The sequence below is a fragment of the Neoarius graeffei genome, chromosome 10 (assembly GCF_027579695.1).
Source record: "Neoarius graeffei isolate fNeoGra1 chromosome 10, fNeoGra1.pri, whole genome shotgun sequence".
NCBI classification, from domain to species: Eukaryota; Metazoa; Chordata; class Actinopteri; order Siluriformes; family Ariidae; genus Neoarius; species Neoarius graeffei.
The window spans coordinates 61,236,673-61,263,106 of NC_083578.1; the positions used below are offsets into that span (position 1 = coordinate 61,236,673).

Consider the following 26,434-nt stretch of genomic DNA (forward strand, 5'->3'; position numbering starts at 1 on the left):
TTATTTGAATGAGCAAAAGGTTGCATTTCTTGCCGAAGCTGCTGTCTTTGCAGATGAGTTTGCTTTAACACACAAGAACTTTTTTTGTCTTCTGTATGTTGTCGATCCTCAGTACCTGCTTCGAATACAACCATTCCATCACCTAAATTCTCCTTGTGCATGTCCTCTGCAGCTGGTGAAAACCATGTGTTTTTATTGTCGCAAACCTGGTTACCTCATTGTGGCCTGTTCCATCTTAAAAAAGAAACAGTCTAAGAGCCAAGGTCCATCTGCCGTAGGACTAATTCAGTGTGAGTCAATCTCTAGCCAGCAGGAAATTTTGACAGATGAATTGCCATTATGAAAAATTGATGATGAGCTTAAGCCTTTCATTTTGCACAGTTTCTTTTCTCTGACTGGCAGTGAGGTGGACCAGGGTCTGATTACTATTCTGAGAGATACCGGCACAAAGTATTCTGTGGCTCGATGTGGCATTGTGCCTTTTTTCACCCAATCATACTGTGGTTCGGACGTATTGGTGTGGGGAATTAAACTAAGTGTTTTATGCGTCACTTCACACAGTTACACTCTCCTCCCCTTTGGTGTCTGACACACTGCGAGTTGCTGTACGAGATCAGCTGCCTGTTGCAGGTGTTGAGCTCATTCTCAGGAATGACTTGGCTGGTGAAAAAATGTTTCCTGCTATTCCCAATGTAATAGAAACTCCTACTGCACATGTGTGTGCGTTGCCCCCGTTATGCTTGACTCACCTTCTGTTTTTCCAGCATGCGTCGTGACACATGCCCAGGCTCATAAGCTTGGTGATTTAGTGGATCTTTCTGATTCTTTTGTTCCATCTGATGACTTGGACAGCCCTTCTTCTGAATTAAAAATTTTGCTTGTTTCTGTTGATGTGTTACCAGATGAAGCAGATTTGTGCTTAGCAATAAATAAAGATCAGCTTTTCGAGGTGCAGCAATCTGATAGCTCAATAGCCACATGTCTGTCGGCTGCTCAGAAACAGGGAAACGTTATACAGCCCGTGACGTACTTGTTTGATGATGGCATTTTGATGTGGAAATGGCTCCCGGTATCTGGAATGGACTGTGATGTGGTTACTCAGGTAGTTGTGCCAAAGGAGTTCTGTTTCCAAGTGTGTTTGGCCCACGATCACAGACTGTACAGGCATTTAAGAATTAAACAAAAAAAAATACCATCAGGTCCTTCAGTACTTTTTTGGCCAGGGTTAAAATCCGATGTTGCCAAGTTTTGTCGGTCTTGTTGTGTTTGCCAAATAACTGGAAAACCAAACCAGGTTATTCCTCTTGCTCCATTACACCTGATCCCAGTAATTGGTGAATCCTTCGAGCATGTCATAGTTGACTGTGTCAGTTCCTTCCCAAAGACCAAAACTGGTTACCAGTATCTGCTAGTGTTGTAACTAAACAATAAACCTTGAGTCAGAGTCCAGTCTCAAGTCCCCAGTGTTCAAGTCTGAGTCAAATCCAAGTCATTAAAAAAAAATTTCAAGTCGAGTCCGTCAAGTCCACTATTGATCCAAGTGGAGTCTGAGAACAAGACTCCAACTGCACCATTTGACAGTGGCTGTTTCAGTGCCATTAACATTAGCTTGTTCCTGAACATGATGTATGAACAGGTGAATATGCATTCTCTTGATCAGGGAGTGTGATGTATTCTGTCAGAGATGATTGGGAGACAGATGTAAGTGCAGAAGGTGTGTTTATTAATACAAGTGAAGACAGATAAACAATCCAGGACGACAGGCAAAATCATAAAACAGTGAAATAGGCAATAGGTTGAGCGAGGCACAAACAGACTATCATAGACTAGGCAGAACCAAATACGATAAACAGGAAATCAGGGATCAGGAAACCAAACAAGGAAATAAGGCTCGGTAATGTGTCAGCAATGCAACTCAATACTTTGCAAAGTAAGTGTGTTTTCATAGTTTTTATATAGGCATGCTGATTGCGCCTTAATCCTGTACAGGTGCGAGTCGTTTACAGTGCAAGAGTCCATTTGGCACACACACTGTCCGGAGTGCACCCAAGAGTCTATCTGATGCACATGCCAAGATGCGCAGGTGTGACACTCTTGCACAAAGTTAGTACAAAAATTAATGTAGATATAAATATTTTATGGTAAATTATTATGGCATGTTACAAAAAAAATAAAGAAAAAATCTGAGTCCTTGTCTCCAGTTTACGAGTCCAAATGTAGTTAATGCATGAGTCCAAGTCCAAGTCATCAGTGCTCAAGTCCAAGTCAAGTCACAAGTCCTTAAAATTAGGGCACGAGTTGGACTCGAGTCCAAGTCCTGGACTCGAGTACTACAAGCCTGATACCTTCTCACCATTATATGTGCAACCACATGTTTTCCTGAGGCCATTCCACTGTGCACATTAAGGGTTAAAGTAGTAGTGAAAGCCTAAGTCCCCCCCCCACACACACACATTTGGTTTGCCAAGACGCATTCAGAGTGATCAAGGGTCTAACTTTATGTCCATAGTTTTTGCACAAGTTATGGCAGAGCTGACTGTTAAGCATCAGGTAGGTATCCAGTGCATATCATCCCAAGAGTTAGGGTGCACTGGAGAGAGTTCATCAAATGCTAAAGTCCATGCCTCACAAATATTGTGTTGAGTCAAGTAGGGAGTAAGATGAGGATCTGCCATTTGTTACTGTTTGCCATTCATGAAACCATCCAGGAGTCTCTTGGATTCAGTCCAGTGGAGCTGGTTCTTGGGCACACTGTGCGTGGTCTCTTGCTGCAAGAGAGGTGGCTGGCAGACAAGCCCAGTCCTGTGCACAATCTGTTGGATTATGTGAGTTCATTCAGAGAGGGGTTGCACACAGCTTGTGAGCTGGTACGCAGGTCCTTTTCCACGGCGCAGTTCAAGATAAAAAATAACAATATGATAAGAAAACTGTCACCATTTCCAGGCAGGTGACCATGTTTTAGTCATATAACCTGTTGTTGGTTCCAGTCTCCAGGCAAAGTTCTCTGGCCCCTAAGAGGTTGAGCGAAGATTGAGTGACACAGATTATGTTGTTAGAACACTGGATAGGAAGAAAAAGTCCCATGTGTGTCATGTCAATATGTTGAAATAATACCTTGTTCGTCTTAATTCCGGTGAGCAATCTGTGACCTCTGTGCCATGTATCACTCCTGTAGTGACTGTGGTCTCACCTGCTTACAGTCTCGCAGAGGACAGGCTGTGTGACCAGCTTATTTTAGTTCCATGTGCATGCTAAGAAAATTCTAACATTCTGCAGAAACCTGGAAGAACATTTGTCATATGTATCAGAGTCTGCCAAAAGTGATATTTGTTACCTCATTAGGATTACCTCATTAGTTACCTCATTAGGATAGAATCAAATTTATCCTAGTGAAATTCCAGCTTCGCTGGGCAGGACATCTGGTCCGAATGGAAGACAATCGAATACCAAAAGCCCTTTTCTATGGTGAACTTACAAACGGACAGTGACTCAGAGGACAACAGTACAAGCGGTACAAGGACATCCTTAAATCCAATCTTAATGCATGCCGAATCCCATCCAAAACCTGGGAACATCAGGCACAAAGCTGAAACCAATGGTGCACCATCTGCTATTCTGGTGTCCTAGGATTCGAAAGTCGCTGTATTGAGAAGTTAAAGGAACGACGTGCCTTGCAAAAGGCAGAACAAAGGAGAGACCAGCAAACCTTCAAGTGCCCTGAATGCCAACGGAGTGCAGCTCAAGAATTGGGCTGCATAGCCATCAAAGGGCCAAACACAAATAAAGGGAGAGGAGATCCGTCGACACGATGGCTCAGTCCATCATCATCATCATCAGTTGCCACACAGTGCTGTTTGGTGATAACCCCACCCAAAATGCAGTTATGGATCATGACAGATGTCGGTGATCACAAGCCAATTAAACAGCACGTTTACCACATCAACCCAGCAAAGCAAGCTATAATGCAAAAGGAAGTCAAGTATCTCCTGGAAAATGGCTTTGCTCTGCCAAACTCCAGCCCATGGAGCTCACCCTCGCTTCTGCTCCCCAAATCTGACCAAACTCCTCGTTTTTGTAATGATTACCACAAGGTGAATGCTGTGACTAAGCCAGACTCGTTTCCTCTCCCCCACATGGATGATTGTGTGGACCATGTAGGGTCTGCCAAATACATCACCAAGTTAGACCTACTGAAGGGATACTGGCAGGTGCCCCTTTCACATTGTGCATCTGAGATCTCTGCTTTTGTCACTCCAGATCACTTTCTCCAGTATACAGTCATGCAGAAATGCTCCTGCAACTTTCCAAAGACTGATGAACACAGTACTTTCTGGTGTTAAACTTTGAGGCATACCAAGACAATATAGTTGTTTATTTTTCCACCTGGTCTGAACATGTACACACTTTGTGGTAAGTGTTTTGTCATTTAAAGGCTGCTTCTTTGACTTTGAATCTGGCTAAATGTGAGTTTGGTAAGGCTATGGTTACATACCTGGGGAAAGCAAGTAGGTCAGGAGCAGGTATGTCCTCTGATGGCCAAGGTCTAGGCCATTTTGGATTTTACAGTGCCAGAAATGCAGCAGCAACTCCACTGGTTTCTAGGAATGTGATATTACCATGGGGTCTGTAAAAATGTTGCCAGTGTAGTTACGACACTGACTGGTATGGTGAGTCCTTCCAGTCCATTTGTCTGGACAAGAGTTTGCCAGGACTCCTTTGATTCTGCCAATGCTCTTCTTTGTAGTGTGCCTGTGTTGTCTGTGCCTGATCTTACATGTCCCTTTAAGGTAGAGGTAGATGCTAGTGCTTATGCTGTGGGCGCTATTCTTTTGCAAGAGGACAATCATGCAATTGATCATCCTATGTGTTACTATTTAAAAAAAAATTCAATAAACAAGTTAATTATAGCACCATTCAGAAGGAAGCCCTGGCATTGCTTTTGGCTTTGCAGCATTTTGAAGTTTATGTTGGTTCGAGCTCTACCCCAGTTCTTCTGTATTCAGACCAGTCCTCTCATTTTCCTATCCCTCATGTGTAACCATCATCAGCGTCTTATGTGCTGGTCATTATTACTGCAGGATTTCAACATTGAGATTCACTATCTAAAAGAAACTGAGAATATTGTGGCTGATGCATTGTCCTGTGCAGATTTTTAAGTATCAAACATTTTTTTTCCCCCAAGAAATGTGTACTATTATTGATTTCTTTTTGTTGTTGCTATTCTCTCTCCTTGCCTGAGGGGGGTGCCTTTCATATGTTTCTGTTACTTTTCTTTCAGGATTTTCAATTGTAGGTGGTGGCAGCTGATTGGACGATGGTTGACTGCACCTGCTTTAAACGGTTTCTGGAGAAGCTAGATGTGCTTTATGACAGGTGACACAACAGAGAGAAGAGCAGAGTCGATCTCGGCGCTCGAGACGGAGGAGGATGGCTGAGAGGAGTGGAGGACGTGGTGGCGTGCAGGCGGTTGGTGGCAACTGGGCTGGGAATGGTCAGGAGGTAGGAAGTGACGCGTCAGGCAGTGAGGTGGAAGATGAGGGTATGGATGTTAGCGGGAGGTTTGAAACTGACAGTTTGGTAAATCTGGAAGGTCCATGGAGTACACTAGGAACTAAACGCAAAATCGGGAAGGGGCACAGTACTGCTGATGGTGAGAAAAAGGCGAAAGTTGATAGTAAAGTTGTGGAGTACAAAGTACTTGTGAAGTTGCTAAAGGAAGGTGCCAACTTCGACGAATGGAGTCCATCTCTGCTTACCAGCGCGTTACAAAAGGAGTTTGGGGAGGTGAGTGCAAAGAAAATAAGAAGCGGGCTACTAATCATGTGCAAAAATGAAGAACAGCAAAAGCGCGCAGTCACGGTAAAAAAGTTAAATGGCCATAGAGTTCAATGTACGGTGGCACATGATAAGATGCTGGTGAGAGGGGTAATCTCAGGTATCCCATTAGCCGAATCTGTGGATAATATCAAATCTAGTATCAGAAATGTCAAGCTTAAGGAGGCTAAGAGGTTGAAAACCAAGCGAGATGGAGCGCTTACGGATAGTCTATCTATAGTGTTAACTTTTGATGAACCCCTACTCCCCAGGAGGGTGTTTATTGGATTCATGAGCTACGAAGTGAGGTTGTATGTCCCACCTCCCCTCAGATGTTTTAAATGTCAGCGATTTGGGCATGTTGCGGCGGTTTGCAAAGGGAAACAGAGGTGCAGTAAATGTAGTGAAGAACACGAGTATGGCCAATGTAAGAAGGATGCAAAACTGAAGTGTTGTAACTGTGGGGGTGAACACAGTTCAGCCTACGGTGGGTGTGAAGTGAATAAAAGGATGCGAGAGGTACAGAGAGTTAAAGTCACTCATGGCATTACTTACGCAGAAGCGACGAAGGCTGTCAGGAAGGTGGAAACAGAACCAGTTGAGAGAACCAGAGTAAGTGAGCAATGTAGGAAATGCGAAGTTATCAAGGAAGAGACGCTTATTGTACCTAAAAACGACTTTGTGCTATTTATGGCTTATGCTATCAACTGTGCAGCCCAAACTGATAGCTGAACTAAGAAAATCCAATACGTAGTTAAAGGAGCTAGTAAGTTCCTAGGTATTCATATGCAGTGGGAAGCGGTCAGAGATGCTCTAAATCTGACTGATGACATACCTCGATCTCAAGGATGTGGTGGTACTGGATAATGGGTATTGTCATTCTGCAATGGAATGCACGGAGTCTAATACAAAATGGACAAGAGTTTAAGAAATATGTTGATGAGCTTAGTGTGAAACCCAGTGTTATTTGCGTCCAAGAAACATGGCTGATTCCTAAGCTTGACTTCTGTATTAAAGGATACTCGTCAGTTAGGAGAGACAGAGATTATGGTAGGGGTGGGGGAGTTATGACATTTATACGAACAGACACTCAGTATAGGGAGGTCAAAAGAGGGAAAGAACTAGAATATGTGATGATAGAGGTCTGGATAGGGAAAGAATCTATAGAAATTATTAATTTCTACAACCCATGTCAGAAATTACGATTGAGTCAGTTGGAGAAAATTTGGGAGGGTACAAAAGGGAGAGTGATATGGTGTGGTGACTTTAATGCGCACAGCTCATTATGGGGAGATAAGAGTGATGGTAATGGGGATGTAATTCTAGAATTTATGGATGGGGAAGAATTGGTATGTCTAAATGATGGGTCAGGCACTAGAATGGATATAGCAAGAGGGACAGAGTCTGCAATTGACTTAACGCTGGTTACAGCAACATTGGCAGACAAGTGTGGGTGGGAAGTGCTGAGAGTTAATGCAGTGGGCAGTGACCACTTCCCAATTAAAATTGAAGTGGGAATGAATTATACAGCAGAGCAAGTGGTTCACAATGAGAGGTGGATTCTGGGAAAAGCTGACTGGAAAAAATTTAAAGAGGTCAGTGATGCTCTACTGTCCCTAGTAGATATAAATGGAGATGTAGAAGAGTTGTGTTTACGGATTAGTGCTGGCATAGTTGGAGGAGCTACAGCAGCAATCCCTAAAACTAAACCTGGGAGCCTAGGTAGGATTGTCCCTTGGTGGACTAACGAATGTAGAATGGCAATTAAAGCGCGAAATAAAGCGTTTAGAGTGTTGAAGAGAACTCATAATTTTCAGAATCTGGTTTTGTTTAAAAAGGCCCAGGCAAATGTGAGGAGAACTATCAAACAGGCCAAGAAAGATTGTTGGAGAAAGTTCTGCGATTCGATAGGGCGGGATATGCCAATGGGGAAAGTATGGGGTATGATAAAGAGGATGAAGGGGAGTGGGAAGCAATATGGATACCCTGGATTGTTAGATGGGGATACTGTAATTACAACCGACATTGGAAAAGCAGAGATTATAGCCCAAACGCTGAGCAAAGTTCATAGCTCTGAAAACCTCTCCCAACAGGAAAGGATGGCAAGAGATGAGACGGTACAGAATCATCAGCAGGAAAGTGTGAGAACAGAGAACAGTACAGATGTGATAGGATGGGAAATGAATGCACTGTTCACTATTACTGAACTGAATAATGTTCTCAGGAAGTTAGGCAACTCCTCTCCTGGGGGGGATAGGATATGCTACTCCATGTTGAGAAATCTAACAGATAAGGGAAAAGAAGTGCTATTGGCGCTATATAATAAGATTTGGACAGAGGGAGTAATTCCAAAAGCATGGAAAGAGTCCATCATTATTCCTATTAGGAAACCTGGCAAAGACCCGCAAGTCCCAGGTAATTATAGGCCGATAGCTCTAACCTCACAGATGGGAAAGACTATGGAGAAAATGATAAATGACAGAATGAACTATATAATTGAGTCGAAAGGTTTGATACAGGGCTACCAGAGTGGATTCAGAAGGGGCAGAGGCACAATGGACCCATTAGTGGTCCTAGAGGACGCTATATGGAGAGCGCAGGCAAACAGGGAGAATGTTGTAGCTGTGTTCTTTGATATTGAGAGAGCCTACGACATGTTGTGGAAAGAGGGACTGCTGATTAAGCTGAAAAAAATGGGGTTTAAGGGGAGAATGTTTATTTGGATCAGGGAGTTCCTAACAGCCAGAACCATTAAGGTTAGGATAAATGGTTTATTTAGTCAGAGCTATGCAATTGAAAATGGCATTCCACAAGGAAGCATAGTCAGCCCCCTGTTGTTTGCCATAATGATAAATGGGATTTTTAGCGAAGTAGAGAACCATGTGGAGGTTGCCCTATATGCTGACGATGGTGCCCTGTGGAAAAGAGGGAGAAATCTTGACTTTGTGGGCAGGAAAATTCAGCAGGCAGTCACTGCGGTGGAGACATGGGCCATTCGATGGGGCTTCAGAATCTCTGTGCAAAAAACAAAAACAATGATCTTTACTAGAAAGAAGGTGGTGGAAGACATTAAAATCGCAATATCTGGTCTAGAACTGGAAAGGGTTAACTCTTTTAAGTATTTGGGCATGTGGCTAGACCAAAAGCTGTCATGGGCACTGCATATTGATAGTATGTTGGAAAGATGCAAAAAAGTCCTTAATGTGATGCGATGCCTACGTGGTACAGATTGGGGAGCAAATAGACATGCCTTGAGGTCAATATACACTGGCCTAATAAGGTCTGTACTGGATTATGGTAGTTTCATTTATGGCTCAGCAGCCAATACGTTACTGAAGAAACTGGATGTGGTCCAGAACCAAGCATTAAGGCTGTGTTGTGGTGCCATGAACACCACCCCTGTGGCGGCCATACAAGTTGAGATGGAGGACATGCCCCTTCATCTCAGAAGGGATCAGCTTGCCTCTGTATTTTGGGTAAATCTGAAAGGACATAGAGTTGACCACATAAGCCAGTGTGTATTACAGCCATGTCAAGAAAGGTTGCAGGCACACTCCAGGAGTTATGGTTGGACGATTGGTGAAAGGGTGAAAGGTATGGCTATTGGGGACCTGAAAATCAGCCCTACTGTGTTTATTCCACCTACTCCGCCTTGGGTTATGGAAGGGGTGCCCACTGATTTCCTGCTGCTGGAAGAAAAACAAGGTGAAGAACTGGATAAATACAGAGTGCAAGAGTATTTAAATGAGAAATATTGGGATGAGGTTAAAATATTTACAGATGCCTCCAAACAAACAGATGGATCAGTTGGGGTTGCATTTGTCATCCCTGAATACAGCACTGAAGTAGGCATGAGAGTCACGGATGACTTGGCCGTCTACACGGCGGAATTAGTTGCTGTGTGGATTGCACTGCAGTGGGTGGAGCGGAATAGGCCTGACAAGGTAGTTATTGCCTCAGACTCCAGTTCTGCGCTGATCAGCATTGATACCTGGCAGTCAAAATCAAGGCAGGATGTAGTGTCCAATATATCACAAGTCTGCAACACCTTGCTAAAAAACGGAGTAAAACTTTCTTTTGTATGGGTACCTGCTCACATAGGAGTAGCAGGCAATGAAATGGCTGATAGCTGTGCCAAAAAAGCTGCCAGCAACAGCAATGTTGAGTTAGAAGTGGACTACAGCAAGGCTGAAGTCAAAAGAAAAACTAGAGAATCATGGCAGTCTCTATGGGACAGTGGACGTACTGGAAGGCATTTATACAGCATACAAAATAGTATAGGTCGATGTAGATCCTCAAACAGGAGTAAGGGAGAAGAAGACATTCTTTCAAGGATGAGATTTGGGCACACTAGGCTGAACGTCACCCTAGCACTTATGGGTAAGCATGTAGATGGAAGATGTGAGTTTTGTGGTAGCCCAGAATCTGTACAACATGTCATGTGTGAATGTCCTGAATATCAAGCAGAAAGGAATGTTTTAATGGAACAGCTGAGAAAAGAAAAACTAAGTTTGAGTATACAGGAACTTTTGAAAGTAAGCTCAGGCCATGTCTGCTATAATTATGTTTTTAAGTTTCTGAGGGATACAGGGCTTATTCAGAGGATCTAGTGTCACCAATCTTTTTTTTTTTTTTAAATCACCCAGGTTAGTTGTAGAATAGGCTCTTGAACCATACCCCTGTCCAGCAGGTGGCGGTAATGCACCTCATACGTTAAGTTGCCAACCGCCATAAAAATCCAAGAAGAAGAAGAAGAAGTAGATGTGCTTTATTTTCTCCTGATTCCTAACAGGACTGTGCTTTGTGGTGGCAGCTGAGTAAAGTGGTTGAGTTGTCACCAGTGTGAATACTTCCCTAAAAGCAGTCCAGGTAACTGTAGGGGTAAGAAGCCCCTTTTTGTTGCACCCTATTTTCTCCTGTTTATGTTAGGGAGTTGGGTAAGCTACCTGTGTTTTATTTTGTTTTCTTTTATTGTCCAGGTAAGTTAGTGGACATTTAAAAAAGATTGTTTTGTTTGTTATTGTGGGCCATGCAAACCCTGATACTAATTTCACCTGTGCTGAAATAAACCAGTTGTGTTTTGGACTGCAATTGCTTGTGGCACTGGTCGTCCTTGGGAGTGGGGAAAGGGGAAGTTACTTTTTTTTGCTACACAGAAGTTTCCCCTAGGCCAGGGCGTAACACAAAGTTCAGGCAAAGAGAGCACAAATCTAAAAGAGTAATCCATAAAAACAGGCAGAAATTCAGGCAAGAATAAGCTCTTTACCAAGAGTAAAAAACTAGAGTTCCTCAGAAGACAAAAAAAAGAGGACCAGATATCTCATCTCATTATCTCTAGCCGCTTTATCCTGTTCTACAGGGTCGCAGGCAAGCTGGAGCCTATCCCAGCTGACTACGGGCGAAAGGCGGGGTACACCCTGGACAAGTCGCCAGGTCATCACAGGGCTGACACAGACACCGACAACCATTCACACCTACGGTCAATTTAGAGTCACCAGTTAACCTAACCTGCAGGTCTTTGGACTGTGGGGGAAACCGGAGCACCCGGAGGAAACCCACGCGGACACGGGGAGAACATGCAAACTCCGCACAGAAAGGCCCTCGCCGGCCATGGGGCTCGAACCCGGACCTTCTTGCTGTGAGGCGACAGCGCTAACCACTACACCACCGTGCCACCCAGGACCAGATATACACAGGATAATTGATTACATGATACACTAATGAGTTACAGGTGTGTGTAGAAAAAAGGCAGGAAACCGGGCAGAATGAGAGGTGGGGTCAGGAGCACATGGATGAAAATAAATACAAGACAAATGGTAAGGCAAACTAAAAGCCAAAAGAGTCCCTAGCAGCCTCTAGCAGCCAAAAATGTCCCAACTCGTAACAGGACTCTCCCCCTCAAGGAATGTCTCCTGACATTCCTCAGGCAGTCAGGATATTGATGGTGGTAGTCTCTGAGGAGATCTTTGTCCAGAATATCCCAGGGTGTGACCCATGAATGTTCCTCAGGACCATAGCCCTCCCAGTCCACCAGATACTGAATTCCACTCCATACCCAGCAGGAGTCCAGCAACTGGTGAAATGTAAACACTGGCTGGCTGGCTGTTGATAATTTGGGGAGGGTAGGAACTTTGGGAGAGGGGACAAGGGGTGTTTGAGAGCACAAGTCGCAGCAGGGAGACATGAAAGGTGGGCTTGATTCTTAGTGAACAGGGCAACTGGAACTGGTAAGTGACTGGATTTATACTATAGACCACCTTAAAAGGACCAATATATTGGGGGGCAAGCTTGCAGGACTCCACTTGCAGTGGGAGATCCCTTGAGGACAACCAAACTCTCTGACCAGGGAGAACATTCAGGACTGGCCTGTGACATCGGTTGGCCTGAAACTGGTTTGCCTTGGAGGTTTGCAGCAATGCCTGTCGAGCATTTTTCCCCCAGGTCCTCCTGCACTGTCTCATGAAGTGAATAACTGAGGGCACTCCAATATCTTTCTCCTGTTCAGGGAACAGAGATGGCTGGAATCCAAACTGACACTGGAATGGCGACATCTTGGTAGCAGAAGACTGGAGGGTGTTATGGGCATACTCCACTCATGGCAGCTAAGAGCAAGAATTCTCCAGTGCCAGATATCTCAAGGTGGCCTCAAGTTCTTGACTGACCCTCTCCGTCTGCCCATTTGATTTGGAGTGGAAGTCAGAGGAGACTGGTAGTGGGCCAGATGAGTTTGCAGAATGCCCATCATACCAGAGACATCAGATACAATATCCTGGAGAAAACCAAACACTTACAACACATGATTAAACATTAGTTTGGCAGTCTTTTAAAAAAAAAATCACTGAGTCATGCACTCCTCTTTCCACCAGAGACAAAGTTAACACCATAAAACAAAGGCTTAACTAGCCTAGCTAAGGTTTTGATAACTAACAATTATCGACAATGGCAATCATTGACTTCAAAAAAATCCTTTAAAAAGACTTTATTTTATGAGCTAAAAGCAGTTTTACTGGAGTCTTTACTCCATAAGCACTGTTGTCAGTGCTACTTGTAAACATAAAATACTTTCCATCTGTCAGAAAATGCAGACGATAGATGGACAGTCACTGGAAGAGATTTATTTAAAAACATGCTGACAACCAGATCAAAATCAGTGATCAAAAATCAGAATTGAGAAACAAGTAGTGGTCAAGCAAAGCACAGACAGGATATCAAAGGCAGAGACAAAGGGCAACATACAAAATGGAGCCGAAAACCAGAATATCAACACAGTGCTACAAAAGACTTGGTAACGTGAGACATAAAGTACAGCACTATACTTTGCAAAATCTGTGTGTAGTGAGAGTCCTTATAGGCATGCACTGTGATTATGCTCTAATCTGGAACAAGTACATGGTAATTAGTCCTAATGGCGTTGTGCACATGTATGGGAGTAGCAGTCTGAGGCATGCTCCTGTGTGCATGTAGATGCAACACTGCTGAAGACAAACTTCATATCCTGGACCATCTAAAGTGTGGTCAGAATGCAATGAATTTGTCTAAAGAATATGGTGTCCCAAAAAAATCAATTTCAACTTTTAACACAAAAGCAAAAGAGCTGAGAGTTCGTCCATAACTGCAATCAACACTGAAAAGAAAGAAGCTGCAGCAATCAAACAATGTGAGTGTAACTTATTTCCTTTAGTTAAGAGTGACTTATTTCCTTTACTTCATAAACATGTAAGTGAATTAAGCATAAATATAAATTAAACACAGTTGGTCTTGTTTTACATAAGAGTGAGTGAGTGGTGTGACAAGTGGGTCCATTTCAGTATTACAAACTTTTCGGTATAATAAATTATGTGGACATCCTCCAAGGAGTTTGTTATAGTGGGGTTACAGTGTATTACTTACAAGTAATACCAGCAGGAGATGTGGCTGGGTGGATGAAACTGGAAGCAAGAACTTCCTTATTGTAGGCATCCATGACATGGCATTCAGATAAAGACAGTGAGATTTGCCCATGTAGAGGTCTAGTAATAGGGAGGAGGTCAATAGAGCAATCGTAAGGTCTTTGAGGCGGCAGTATAGCAGCTTAACTCTTACCTAATGCCTCTTTTAGGTCCAGATACTCGGTGAGGAGTTGGGACAACTTGGCAGGATCAAGAACCTTGGGAAGCAAAAGGGTAGGACTGGAAAAGAGGTAGCTGGCATGACAGGTGGGGCCCCACTCTAGTATATGGCCAGTCATCCAATCAATATGAGGACTATGGTGATTAAGCCAGGGAAAACCCAGAACCACAGGAAACTCCAGGTGCAGAGAGATCTCTTCTCAATGGGCTTCAGACTATAGACATAGAGGGGAAGTAATTAGGGTTACCTTGCCATCACCCAGACAGCGACCATCAAAAGTGGTCAATGAAAGTGGGGTATTAAGAATGACTTGGGGCACCCGAAGTCTGTGGGCTAGGTTAATGTCCTTAAAGTTCCCAGCCATGCCCAGGTCTACCAAGGCCTGGCAAGAGTGACTAAACTCCCCTCAGTAAACTCCCTGGCCAGAAGACTCAGGAGATAAGTTAACGCCCATCACAACCCTCCCTCAGCTGGATGGGCCTGTTCTTTTCCTGAGAGCTCATGGCAGGATGCTCAAAATTGGCCAGGTTTTCCGCAGTAAATACAGCACCTCTCGCTTCTTCTGCAGTCCCTCTCAGGTGCAGATAAGTTAAAGTTAAAAAGTTAAAGTCCTTCCCACGCCGTATGGCGCATCGGGCGGCGCCGATCTCCGTTTCCGCACACCTCGGCCTCTCGCCTATTACATAGCTAGGGTTACAGTGGGGGGCTAGTCCTATGGTAACCATGAGAGTTTAACTCCCCACTTGCATCTGTATTGCAGCGTGCCTTGCCAGATGGTAGTAGGTACCATTTTTATGATGGTCTTTGGTATGACCCGACCGTGAATAAAACTCACAATCTCCCAATCGAGAGGTGGACACGCTACCACTAGGCCACTAGCCAGTATACTGCAGATAAGTGGGTGTGCCCAAATTGCATGAGTTCCAGACCCTCAGGGAGCAGTGATGAGGGACTCCAGGAAGGGATTGGAGTATCAAGAGATCTCTGGAAGTAGACCTGGTCTCTGTAGTGCTCCCCAAGATGGCGGTCAATGTATATGGCACAGCCAATCAAAGGCTCAAGATCACTGGGGCAACCTATAGAAGCCATCTCATCTTTCGATATGTCCAACAGGCCATGGTAGAATGTGGAGACAAGAGCATTCTCGTTCCATCCACTCACAGAAGCGAGTGTTCAGAAGGTTATAGCATAATTAAGACTTAAACAAGACTTACCTGGTAAGTTAGTTTGATGGTAATTCCGCCAAATCATTAGTAGTACAGAAGGGTTAACATGAGATGTGCACGCACTGCCATGGATCAGTATTCAAAGCCATTTTGTGGTCAAAACCAGTGCGTTACCACAGGCCTATCAGGGACATAGCTAGGGATTTTTCGGGGGGGGGTCACACACTGACTGGCAGCCTGAGTACATTAGAACTGAGTACTAGAAACGGCACACTAAAACTTAGCTTTGAAGTCACAAAATGCAACTTTGATGGAAAAAAATATATAATAAATTGTTTACCTCTCTTTATGTCAAAAGAAGGAGGAAAGTTTCACTTGTTTTGACATGGCAAATTATTAACACAAGAGGAAATACTCATAATTTGCAACTAAAAAGACTGCAGCTACACTGGCAGCTTGACCATGCTTTCTAGTGCGATCGTGTTGCGCTTGTGCAGAACTGGGTTTTTGCGCCCAAACCACAGGAAGTCCATACAAGGTTATAGAAACCCTAATGAGGCTGAGATGATGATCTAGTTTTAAAAAAAAATGTTAGAAAAATTACAGTGGGTGCTTTTCTAATATTCTTATGCGGCTATTGAAAAAATGTATGGTCTGACAAGGGGGGGTCACGGGCACCCCAGAACACCCCCAGCTATGCCCCTGCCTATGGTAGAAGACCTAAATTTAAAGGTAAACTTCCAAAGTTAGGTTTTATAACACTTCAAAAAGCTCAGAATATCCAAACACAAAAACAAAAAATCCATTAAAACACAAATCCTTGAACAGGGCAGACAATTCAAGGGGAAAATCTAAAAGAGAAGTTGAAAACAGTCCAAAGTCAGGAACAAACTTCACGCAAGGAGAGCAACAATCCAAAGGAACAAACCAAAAAGAGTAATCTGTAAAAACAGGCAGAAAATCAGGCAGGAATAAGCTCTTTACCAAGAGTAAAAAATAAAGTTTCTCACCAGAAAACGCAAAGACTCAGTAAAGACAAAAAACAGAGGACCAGGTATAAATACACTGGATAATTAATCACATGATGCATTGATAATGAGTTAAAGGTTTGTGTAGAAAAAAGGCAGGAAAACAGGCAGAATGTGAAGCAGGGTCAGGAACACATGGATAACAAAAATAAATACAAGACACATACTGTAGTAAGGCAAACTAAAAGCAAAAAGAGTCTCTGGAGGCCTTTAGAAGCCAAAAAAATGTCCCAACTCACAACACAATGACATAGTTTTGCATACATTATATGATTACATCTGGTTCATCGCCTGCCTACCTGTCCATGGTGATCTGGTAGTAGGTTTCAGAGGAAAGAGGGATCCAGTAGATGCTGCCAGTATAGTAGGAGCTGTCAATCTCTCCCAGGAACAACATGCTGCCCTCTTGCTCACTAAAAGATTTAAATAGACCCATTAACTTTATCAAAAACAAAGCTAGCCAAGTTTTGAGACATTACAATTTTATATAAATTTGGCTGAAGATGTTTCAAAGTGTTCAGAGCCTAAGAATTTTAAATTGAAGTGGTAAGCAGGTTGAAATGACAGGTCTTGCTATGATTTTATTTCTCTCATTCTTATCTCATTATCTCTAGCCACTTTATCCTGTTCTACAGGGTCGCAAGCAAGCTGGAGCCTATCCCAGCTGACTACGGGCAAAAGGCGGGGTACACCCTGGACAAGTCGCCAGGTCATCACAGGGCTGACACATAGACACAGACAACCATTCACACTCACATTCACACCTACGGTCAATTTAGAGTCACCAGTTAACCTAACCTGCATGTCTTTGGACTGTGGGGGAAACCAGAGGAGGAAACCCACGCGGACACGGGGAGAACATGCAAACTCCACACAGAAAGGCCCTCGCCAGCCACGGGGCTCGAACCCGGACCTTCTTACTGTGAGGCGACAGCGCTAACCACTACACCACCATGCCGCCCTTGATTTTATTTCTATTTTGTATAAATATAGGGAATTAATAAACTAGAAAATGAGATTTATTTATTAATTAGGGATCACCATACTTGCTGCTCAGGTAGACTGAGAAGAGGTCCTGGGAAACCAAGCTCTGATTCATCATGTTGTCAAAGACAGGAATGGCACCATCGGAAGATATGGATTTGTAGGCTAGACCCAGGATACCATCTGCCGTCATGCTAGCCATGAAGGGTGCTTCAGTCTCACTCAGTCCGAAGCTCTGATTTCGCACTGAAATTCCACCAACCTACAGCAGAAACGCTTAGGAGTCACTCACCAGTAACATAACATTATGTTATTTAGTTTTGACTTTAAGTAATTAATAAATCTTACAATTTAATTGAATTTAATGAAAGGGTTGAGGAATAGGTAAAGAATAATAAACATTTAGATCTTTACATGAAAGCACACTTTTTTTTTTTAAATTAACAACTTAAAAGATAGAGATATTCAGATAAAAACCCTGTACTGTACCTCCAAAACAGCCCTGTATTGTTTAAGTGTTATAATACAGAACATTTTTGGTCTTGTAAATTTAAATTATATTTTGTTATTTAATACTGTTATATGTATATTTGTTGAGGTATTGAAGCATGTCAGCCAGAATTTCAAAAACACGAGAGCTCATTACACAAACATGAGAAACTCAGATAGCAATGCCATGCCACCCACAAGACAAACATGAATTTGTAAATTGTACTAGACAAGACATTTATATGGTGATGACTGTATTATTTATTTCCAATGCCAAATCAGAAAAAGTTGGGATGGTATGGAAAATGCAAATCAGAAAAAAGCAGTAATTTGTAAAATTTTCTTTACAGATGATATGCATCCAAGATATTTCATGTTTTGTCTGATCAACTTCATTTGTTAATATACATCCATTCCTGTGTTTCAGGCTTGCAACACAAATAAAGTTGGGACGGGGCAATTTAAGGCTATTAATGAGGTAAAGCAATTAAATAATGATGTGATTTGAAACAGGTGATGTCAACATGTGACTGTCATCATGATTTGGTACAAAATCAGTATCCAGGAAAGCCCTAATCTTTGAAGAGCAAAGATGGGCCAAGGCTCTCCAGTTTGTCAACAAATGCATGAGAAAATTATTGAACTGTTCAAAGACACTGTACCACAAAGAAAGATGTGAAGGGATTTGGATATTTCACCCTTTATGGCACACAATATTCTTAAATGATTGAAGGAATCTAGAGGAATTTCAGTGCATAGAGGACAGGGTGCAAGAATAAGCTGAACACCCGTGATCTTCAGTCCCTCAGATGGCACTGCATTAAGAACCACCATTCATCTATAGCTGATATAACCACCTGGGCTCAGGATTACTTTGGCAAACCTTTGTGAAACACTACAATACCAAATACCAGTTAAAACTTTACTGTGCAAAAAGGAAGCCTTATGTTAACTGTGTCCAGAAGCAGTGTCGACTTCTCTGGGCTCAGAGGCATCTGGGACGGACCATGGACAGTCAAAATGTTTATTGTGGTCAGAAATCATTATTCTGTTTTTTTGTTTGTTTGTTAAGAAATAGATGCAGTGTGCTCTGGACCAAAGACAAAAAGGACCATCCAGACTGTTACCAGCAACAAGTCCAAAAGCCAGGGTCTGTCATGGTATGGGATTGTGTCAGTGACTTGGACACTTCTTTGATGGCAGCATTAATGTAGAAAAGCAGATTGAATTTTTGGAGCAACATATGCTGACTTCAAGATTACATCTTTTCCAGGTACGCCTATGCCCACTTCAACAAAACAATGCAAAACAACACACTACACACATTACACATATTTCCTTGGCTGTTTGCTGATTGTTGTTACTTCAACAGGACATTACACTAAGTGTTATTCTGTCACTGGTTTGTTTGTCACTAGAACTTTCTTGTCTAGAAGTTCAACACTTCTTGTACCTGACTTTTGCAGTTCTTGTATGTCGCTCTGGATAAGAGCATTTGCTAAATGCCTGTAATGTAATGTAAAAGACATGGCTGTGGAAGAAGAGCATGCCTGTCCCCTCTGTCCCCAATAGAGAATGTATTGCAAATTTTGAAACAAAAAAAATCTAACAACAATGAACCTGCACTTTTCCACACCTTAAGAACTGTTTGCAGGAAGTATGATCCAAAATAACACATGAAAAGCTTCATCATTTGGTGTCTTCAGTCCCTAAACATCTTTTAAGTGTTGTGAAAAGGAATAGAAACATTATTAAAGTGGTAAATACTTTAGCATCCCAACTTTTTATGAAATTTGTTGCAAGAATCAAAATTCAAATGTGTTTAATTTGAAAAAAAAACAACAACATTCATAAGGCCAATCATCTAATTATGTGCTATTGTGTTGTTCTGAGTGTAGTACAGATCAAAGCTTATTTTCAAATCACTGTTTACAATTTTATTTTAAATTTCCACATACTGTCCCAACTTCTGATTTGGGGTTGTGAAAAAAATTCTAAATATCAAAATAGGCCAATAATTAAGAGATGCCACTGAACCAAAAATGCAACTTATTTTTACATTGTAATTTTTAGTGATCTTAGAGTGTACCAATACTGGTCATGCTTACAACATTAATCGTGTTTTATGCATTACTTATAGACATACATATCAACCTATACGGAATGTCCGTATTTTATACGGATTTGATTCAATAAACGTAGTATACGGGCGTACAAATAAAGTTATACAGATTCTTTAAAAAAACTTCAACATTTATTTAGAGCTATAATCAATTCCCACAATGATAAAAGAGCGCATAACATTTACAAACGTACTGTACACCACAGAAAGCACAGACAGCCAGTAAAGAGTCTTATGAAATCACGCGTTATCTTGTGGTAGCGAGACTTCGTTCCACTTCTGATCATGCGCACACCGCATTGCAAGAATCCCGCCAACCGTGAAGTAACATTTTGTTTGAAAAGCGTATTTCCACCTGAGCGACTTTCAATAGCGACTGAAAAGATTCTGAATGGGCACTCCGGCAAAGAAATTCAAAACACAATACAGCGGTAGGTTTCTCCCTGAATGGAAGGACCTTTTCAATGGCATAATCCAACCGGCAGCCTCCAAAAAATGAAGAATACGCGCACTGCACACTGTGTGTGCGTGACATCAAAGTTGCAGCATCGGGAGTGTATGATGTGAAAGAACATTTCAAATCGAAACTACATCAGCGGAATGCAAGCCAAAGGCAAAATCAGCCACTGATGACAGTATTTGCGTGCTCAAAAACTGATATGCCAACAACTGGAAAAGACAGAAAACACAAGGTAGTGGGCGTTTTAGTTCAAGTTAGGCAGTGCTCTTTTTACCCCACAATAATGCTGACTGCAGAGGCGCAGATAGGATTTTTGAACTGGGGGGGACTGAGCTGTCAGCAAATGATTCCATTTTGTGTAAATGCATATATATATGTACTGAAGCTTCAATATACATTAGAATTGTGAGTTTTCTAACTGAATGAACATTGGTAGACAAAGGCCTACCTGGTCAACACTAGCCATACATGATCAAATTGTTATTTGTCTGGTATGTTAATCACGCTCCAAAACTTCATGTTTGGCGCCTGCATGTTTTATTTAAACATTTGCTGATCTCAGCAGGATGAAGAATGTCATCACAGAAACTTTAACTGTAACTTCTAACAAAAAGGGAAATGTCCAAAAATTAATAACAAAATAAAATTGAAATGATTCACACTCGTGCCTTCATGTAAATGATTAGAAACATAAAATGTGTATGAAAACAGAAGTATAAACACTTGAACAACAGATTCACACAAATAAAAATAAAAAAATAAAAAGTATTTTTTCCAATAAACAAAACTGATAGAAAAAAAAAATTCCCTCTGCAGCCAAACAAATTTACTGTCTCGAAGCAGACTCAATAGGTCCCAAAAACATCTCTCCGCCACTTCCCAGTTTAAAAACTGGGACATCATGGAACATGGAATTTGAAAAAAATGGACAGTTAATGAAATGAAACGAAAACCCCAACGTTTATGCTGGTAGATGCTAGATTTCAATGCTTTTCCGACTTCAAACTTCTAACTTAGGAGTACAACTGAACGCACCATTAGTCGTAGCAGAAACACCAAATGGATGAGCTGTGCAGTGTTATTAACCGAGAATTATGTGGAAAATTGAACACCTTACTTTCCCAACTCTGCAAGGATCTGCTCCAGCCTTTCCCCTTCTTGAATCGGTGTAATGTGGATTGATCACAGACAAGGCTACTGCTGCTGCCATTTCGACTTTGTGCTGCAATGTAAGTTAGTCTAACTAACAGAACATTAATCCTCACTTTTTCTACCTATGTTTGGCGCCTTACGTAGGGACGGTGGAGGGGGGGGACAGATAGGGGTCACTATAAATCTGGGGGGGACATGTCCCCCCCGTCCCCAGTGCCATCTGCGCCCTTGGCTGACTGTGAGAGAGTTTTCTCTCAAGTCAGGAAGATACACACAGAGAGTAGAAAGAACCTGAATGCAGACACACTGACCTGGCCTACTGCAGTGTAAGATCAACACACAGACACTTGCTGTGACGTGCAGCCTAGTGAGGTATTGGTGCAGAGTGCTAAAAAAGCTGTCATGGAGTACAATTCAGAACATTAGAGTGACACTTTGTGTTTTTGTCAAACATTGGAGCTTTGTATTCATTCTGAAGGTTTATTGTTATTAATATTGAATAAAAAGTAACTAGGATATATCATTGTTAATTATCATTCAAATTTTAGGTAAATTATTTTAATTTGCATCTTATAAGGATTTTATAAGGGAAATAAGGATTTTGGAGGTTGGTTATACAGGTTTGATTGACCAAAGGTTGACATGTATGCTTATAGACAAAAGACACACACAGTCAAAAAAAACACCGTAAATGCACTTTTGTGGACAATTTTATTCCGTGAATTACCCGTGGAGGCAGAACCATGGGGAGCAGTCATTGCCGGCCGGAAGTGGCCTACAATTGTTGATTCTGGGTTATTGGGTGCAAGTAAACAAGCAGTGTTCTGTGGGTTGAGATTCCCAGTTCCCAATTAAGTAACTTCAGAACACATTGAATAAATATACTGTAGATCTAATACTTGTAATAGATCTTTATGGCACATATCTATTATTTCGGGGCGGCACGGTGGTGTAGTGGTTAGCGCTGTCGCCTCACAGCAAGAAGGTCCTGGGTTCGAGCCCCGTGGCCGGCGAGGGCCTTTCTGTGTGGAGTTTGCATGTTCTCCCCGTGTCCGCGTGGGTTTCCTCCGGGTGCTCCGGTTTCCCCCACAGTCCAAAGACATGCAGGTTAGGTTAACTGGTGACTCTAAATTGACCGTAGGTGTGAGTGTGAATGGTTGTCTGTGTCTATGTGTCAGCCCTGTGATGACCTGGCGACTTGTCCAGGGTGTACCCCGCCTTTCGCCCATAGTCAGCTGGGATAGGCTCCAGCTTGCCTGCGACCCTGTAGAAGGATAAAGCGGCTAGAGATAAAGAGATGAGATGAGATGAGATGAGATGAGATCTATTATTTCATGGCATTATGTACAAGTAGATTTGGTTGTACTTTGGGGTTGAGAGCTTTGCTGGTGAAGCTCAGCAGGTTTAGAATGAGTAGGTTATGTATTGAGAAATATCTTCAAGTTTTTTTATCATACAAACATGATAAACATATTGACAAACTTTATACTTTACACTTTCCTATGTGCCCACTGCCAAATAATATTATAGTTTTTAAATTACCTAAATTAGATGAAATATAAAACTTGTCACCTTACTCAGGCACACCAGAGCACGCACTTCCGCGTTCATAAAAGGCTATTCACATGCCCTGTGTCCGAAATCACTCCCTACTCACTATATAAGGCACTATATAGTCAGGACGCCATTTTGTAGTGCTGTCCAAAATGATAGTGAGGATTATTACATCTTATATAGTGCATTCACAGGGAATAGGGAGTAGTGAACGAGTGAGCGATTTTGGACACAGGGATGGTAAGGGCATGATAATAGCTTTCACTATTTCGGTTTTGATTGGTTTCTCTTTCGCAGCGGGAACGCCCACCGTAAACAGGATAAAATCTGTTTGACATCCCATTAGGCATTAGGGAACATAGGGATATACTTGGGCTATTTGGAGGTAAAATTTGTTGCAAGATGGCATGCGGATTTTATGCGCTTTGGATGATTCATTTTATGATTCAGGACAGCGAGTCGGTTCAATCTTGAGAACTGTAACACTGATGATGAATGGGGCCTTTTTCCTTTTTTTTTTTTTTTTAACTTTGGCTCGATCCAGCCAAAGATCAGCTTGAATAAGTGTAAATATGTCTTATGAGCAGATTGGCTGATAATGAGTTATCTTAGACTGGTGTTTGCAACACAGGGTCAGTGACCAGTCCACTCCAGCCCAGACAGTCGGACAAACCAACGACTCTGCATCACCGTGCTGGAACAGCCCGTGAAGGAGGCAACATGTCGCTGACCGTGCCTGACTGGCAGAGCAGTGACTTAAAACTCGCGTGTACTTGACAAGCTTATGACGAACGTTACATGATGTAACCACTGGTATCATACATGATCTTTTGAAATAGCTAGTAATTAAAATTCACTACAGGTACACTTAAGTCTCAAGTTAAGGACCACAAGTCTAAGATATTAAGTTCTAATAAGATTTTTTAAAATTATTTAAAAGTAAGCATATACATTTCCTTTGTTGTCTGGAAAGAGGTTCAATGATTAGTATATGTGTCAAAGAAATTATAACTACCGTCACAATGTCATATCCCAAGAAACCGGTCATGCTGCCTGTGCCATACGCAATAGAGATACACTGATTGCTGGTCTGGAATGTGCTGGACTGGTGTGGATTGAACTGATCATGGTTCTCTAAAGAAAAATATAAGCATAATCTAGTCTCACTTTATATGCCATGGATGTAAATTTCATCTGACCTGATGGAAACACAGGTTTCTTTAGATATTCAGCAGCTTCAAGACTTATAATACTCACGGCAGGCTTGGCTTGAACAGTACACAGACGGCACCCACAAATTAGATGAGCCTGTGTCCATAATCACCTTGAATGGCTGAGGAGGAGTCCCAATGGTAATCACACCATAGTAGGAAAGCTAAAAGAGACAAGAATATATGTCAGAACATCAGTTTTTATAGTGTACATCACCTTAACTTCCACTTGATGAATATATTGAATATTTATGGATAAAAGAAAAATACAAATAAAATACACAAATTAACTAAAAATCCTACTTAGAAAACAGGTGCTGGTTAACATACATCAGCATCATTGGTCATGGGCTCTTGGCCAGTCTGATCAAACTTGACCCAGGGGACGTAAGGATATTTCTTTCTGTATTCTTCCCACAGACCATTCTCCTGCAGCTTCTGCCGTGTAGTTTTGCCCTTGATCAATGGTATCCTGTACCATAAATTATTATGTCATTTATATAGCTTTCTTAGAAAATGACACAAACCAGAACCCAGAATAGCTTTATAATTGGAAAGCACAGAGCCCATAAGAATAAAAAAAATTGAACACAAAATAAGTGTTGTATTGTTATATCAGTGCACAGTTAAAATGTCCTATCCTCAGTAACTTACAAATAGTACATTTAAGTGTCTAGGCATTTTTTTTTTTAAATAACACCAAATTCTGTCTTTACACTAATGTATAATACTTCAAGTCTTACCTTATGCACTGCGAAAGTGCTACCAACACACACAGGATCAGAATCTGTTTCATTGTCTTCACAGAGGCTCTCCTGTATTCAATAACACACAGAGAGACCTGGTGCTTTATATGCTGTTAGACTACAGTCTCCTTACTTTACATTTCCATTTTAAGCTGATAAAGGAATGATTAAGTAAGAAATATCTTGTTGTATAAACTGGAATTTTTTTTTCATGTGTTTCATTTGAATGCTTTTGGAGCTTTAATCTCGGAACACCAAACTTTTTTTTTTTGTCAAGGTTACTGGTTCCCCTTCTCACTGTGATAATGGAATACATTTGATAATGTTAATGAATTATATCAAATGTCAATAATGACCTGGCATTTTACTTACGAGTATATTTTGAGTATATTTAGAAGTTGTTGTGTATATGAGTATATTGTAAGTATAATTAGAAGAAGCTGGACAAAAAATATATTGCTACTATAACGAGGCAGATAAATACATCACCATAAGAAGTTTCTCTGTAAATTCATCTGTAGCCGCTTTATCCTGTTCTACAGGGCCGCAGGCAAGCTGGAGCCTATCCCAGCTGACTACAGGCGAAAGGCGGGGTACACCCTGGACAAGTCGTCAGGTCATCACAGGGCTGACACATAGACACAGACAACCATTCACACTCACATTCACACCTATGGTCAATTTAGAGTCACCAGTTAACCTAACCTGCATGTCTTTGGACTGTGGGGGAAACCGGAGCACCCGGAGGCAACCCACGCGGACACGGGGAGAACATGCAAACTCCGCACAGAAAGGCCCTCGCCGGCCATGGGGCTCGAACCCAGACCTTCTTGCTGTGAGGCGACAGCGCTAACCACTACACCACCGTGCCGCCCTTCTCTGTAAATTTCAAATCAAAATCCTTCCCATGCCATGTGCATACATGTCAACCTATACGGAATGTCCGTATTTTATACGGATTTGATTCAATAAACGTAGTATACGGGCGTATAAATAAAGTTATACGGATTCTTTAAAAAAAACTTCAATATTTATTTAGAGCTATAATCAATTCCCACGATGATAAAAGAATGCATAACATTTACAAACATACTGTACACAACAGCCAGCCAGTAAAGAGTCTTATGAAATCGCGCGTTATCTTGTGGTAGCGAGACTTCGTTCCACTTTTGATCATGCGCACACCGCATTGCGAGAATCCCGCCAACCGTGAAGTCATAGACATATAGACGCCGCCTTCTGCATAGACTCATACGTCATCCTCGCCGCCATATTGGATGTGGCAAAGTGGAGATTCTTCAGCCGTCTCTGGTATAGCGTCTAGACAGTAGCCGAGAATAAAGATGCCTCATTCATGTGCTGCGTTTAACTGTACCAACAGGTTTACCGTCCAAACGAGATCACATGGGATTACCTTTCACAGGTGAGACTGGAAAAATACTTTTCATTGTATTTGGTCATTATAACGTAATTTTATGAACAGATTTTCCTGACTTTGTGGCTAATATGAAGTCTCGTGCATAATAGCCGCTCGGTGAAACCTGTCTCCAAACAACGAAGTATTTCCTTCGTAACTATGCTGATAACACTTTGTGTTTT

At 41.9% G+C, this 26,434-nt stretch overlaps 1 protein-coding gene across 1 annotated transcript in view; it reads right to left on the reverse strand.

Annotated features, from left to right (window-relative positions):
* The window catches only part of LOC132892552 (pepsin A-like), a 34,672-nt gene extending 9,787 nt beyond the window's left edge, over positions 1-24,885 (reverse strand). The window contains exons 1-6 of the mRNA XM_060930834.1: positions 24,833-24,885; positions 24,420-24,561; positions 24,136-24,253; positions 23,894-24,012; positions 17,164-17,363; positions 16,417-16,530 (exon numbers count right to left, since the gene is read on the reverse strand). Coding sequence (XP_060786817.1) covers positions 16,417-16,530; positions 17,164-17,363; positions 23,894-24,012; positions 24,136-24,253; positions 24,420-24,561; positions 24,833-24,885 — 746 coding nt within the window. The remainder of the gene's footprint in view (positions 1-16,416; positions 16,531-17,163; positions 17,364-23,893; positions 24,013-24,135; positions 24,254-24,419; positions 24,562-24,832) is intronic.
* Positions 24,886-26,434: the final 1,549 nt, after the last annotated feature.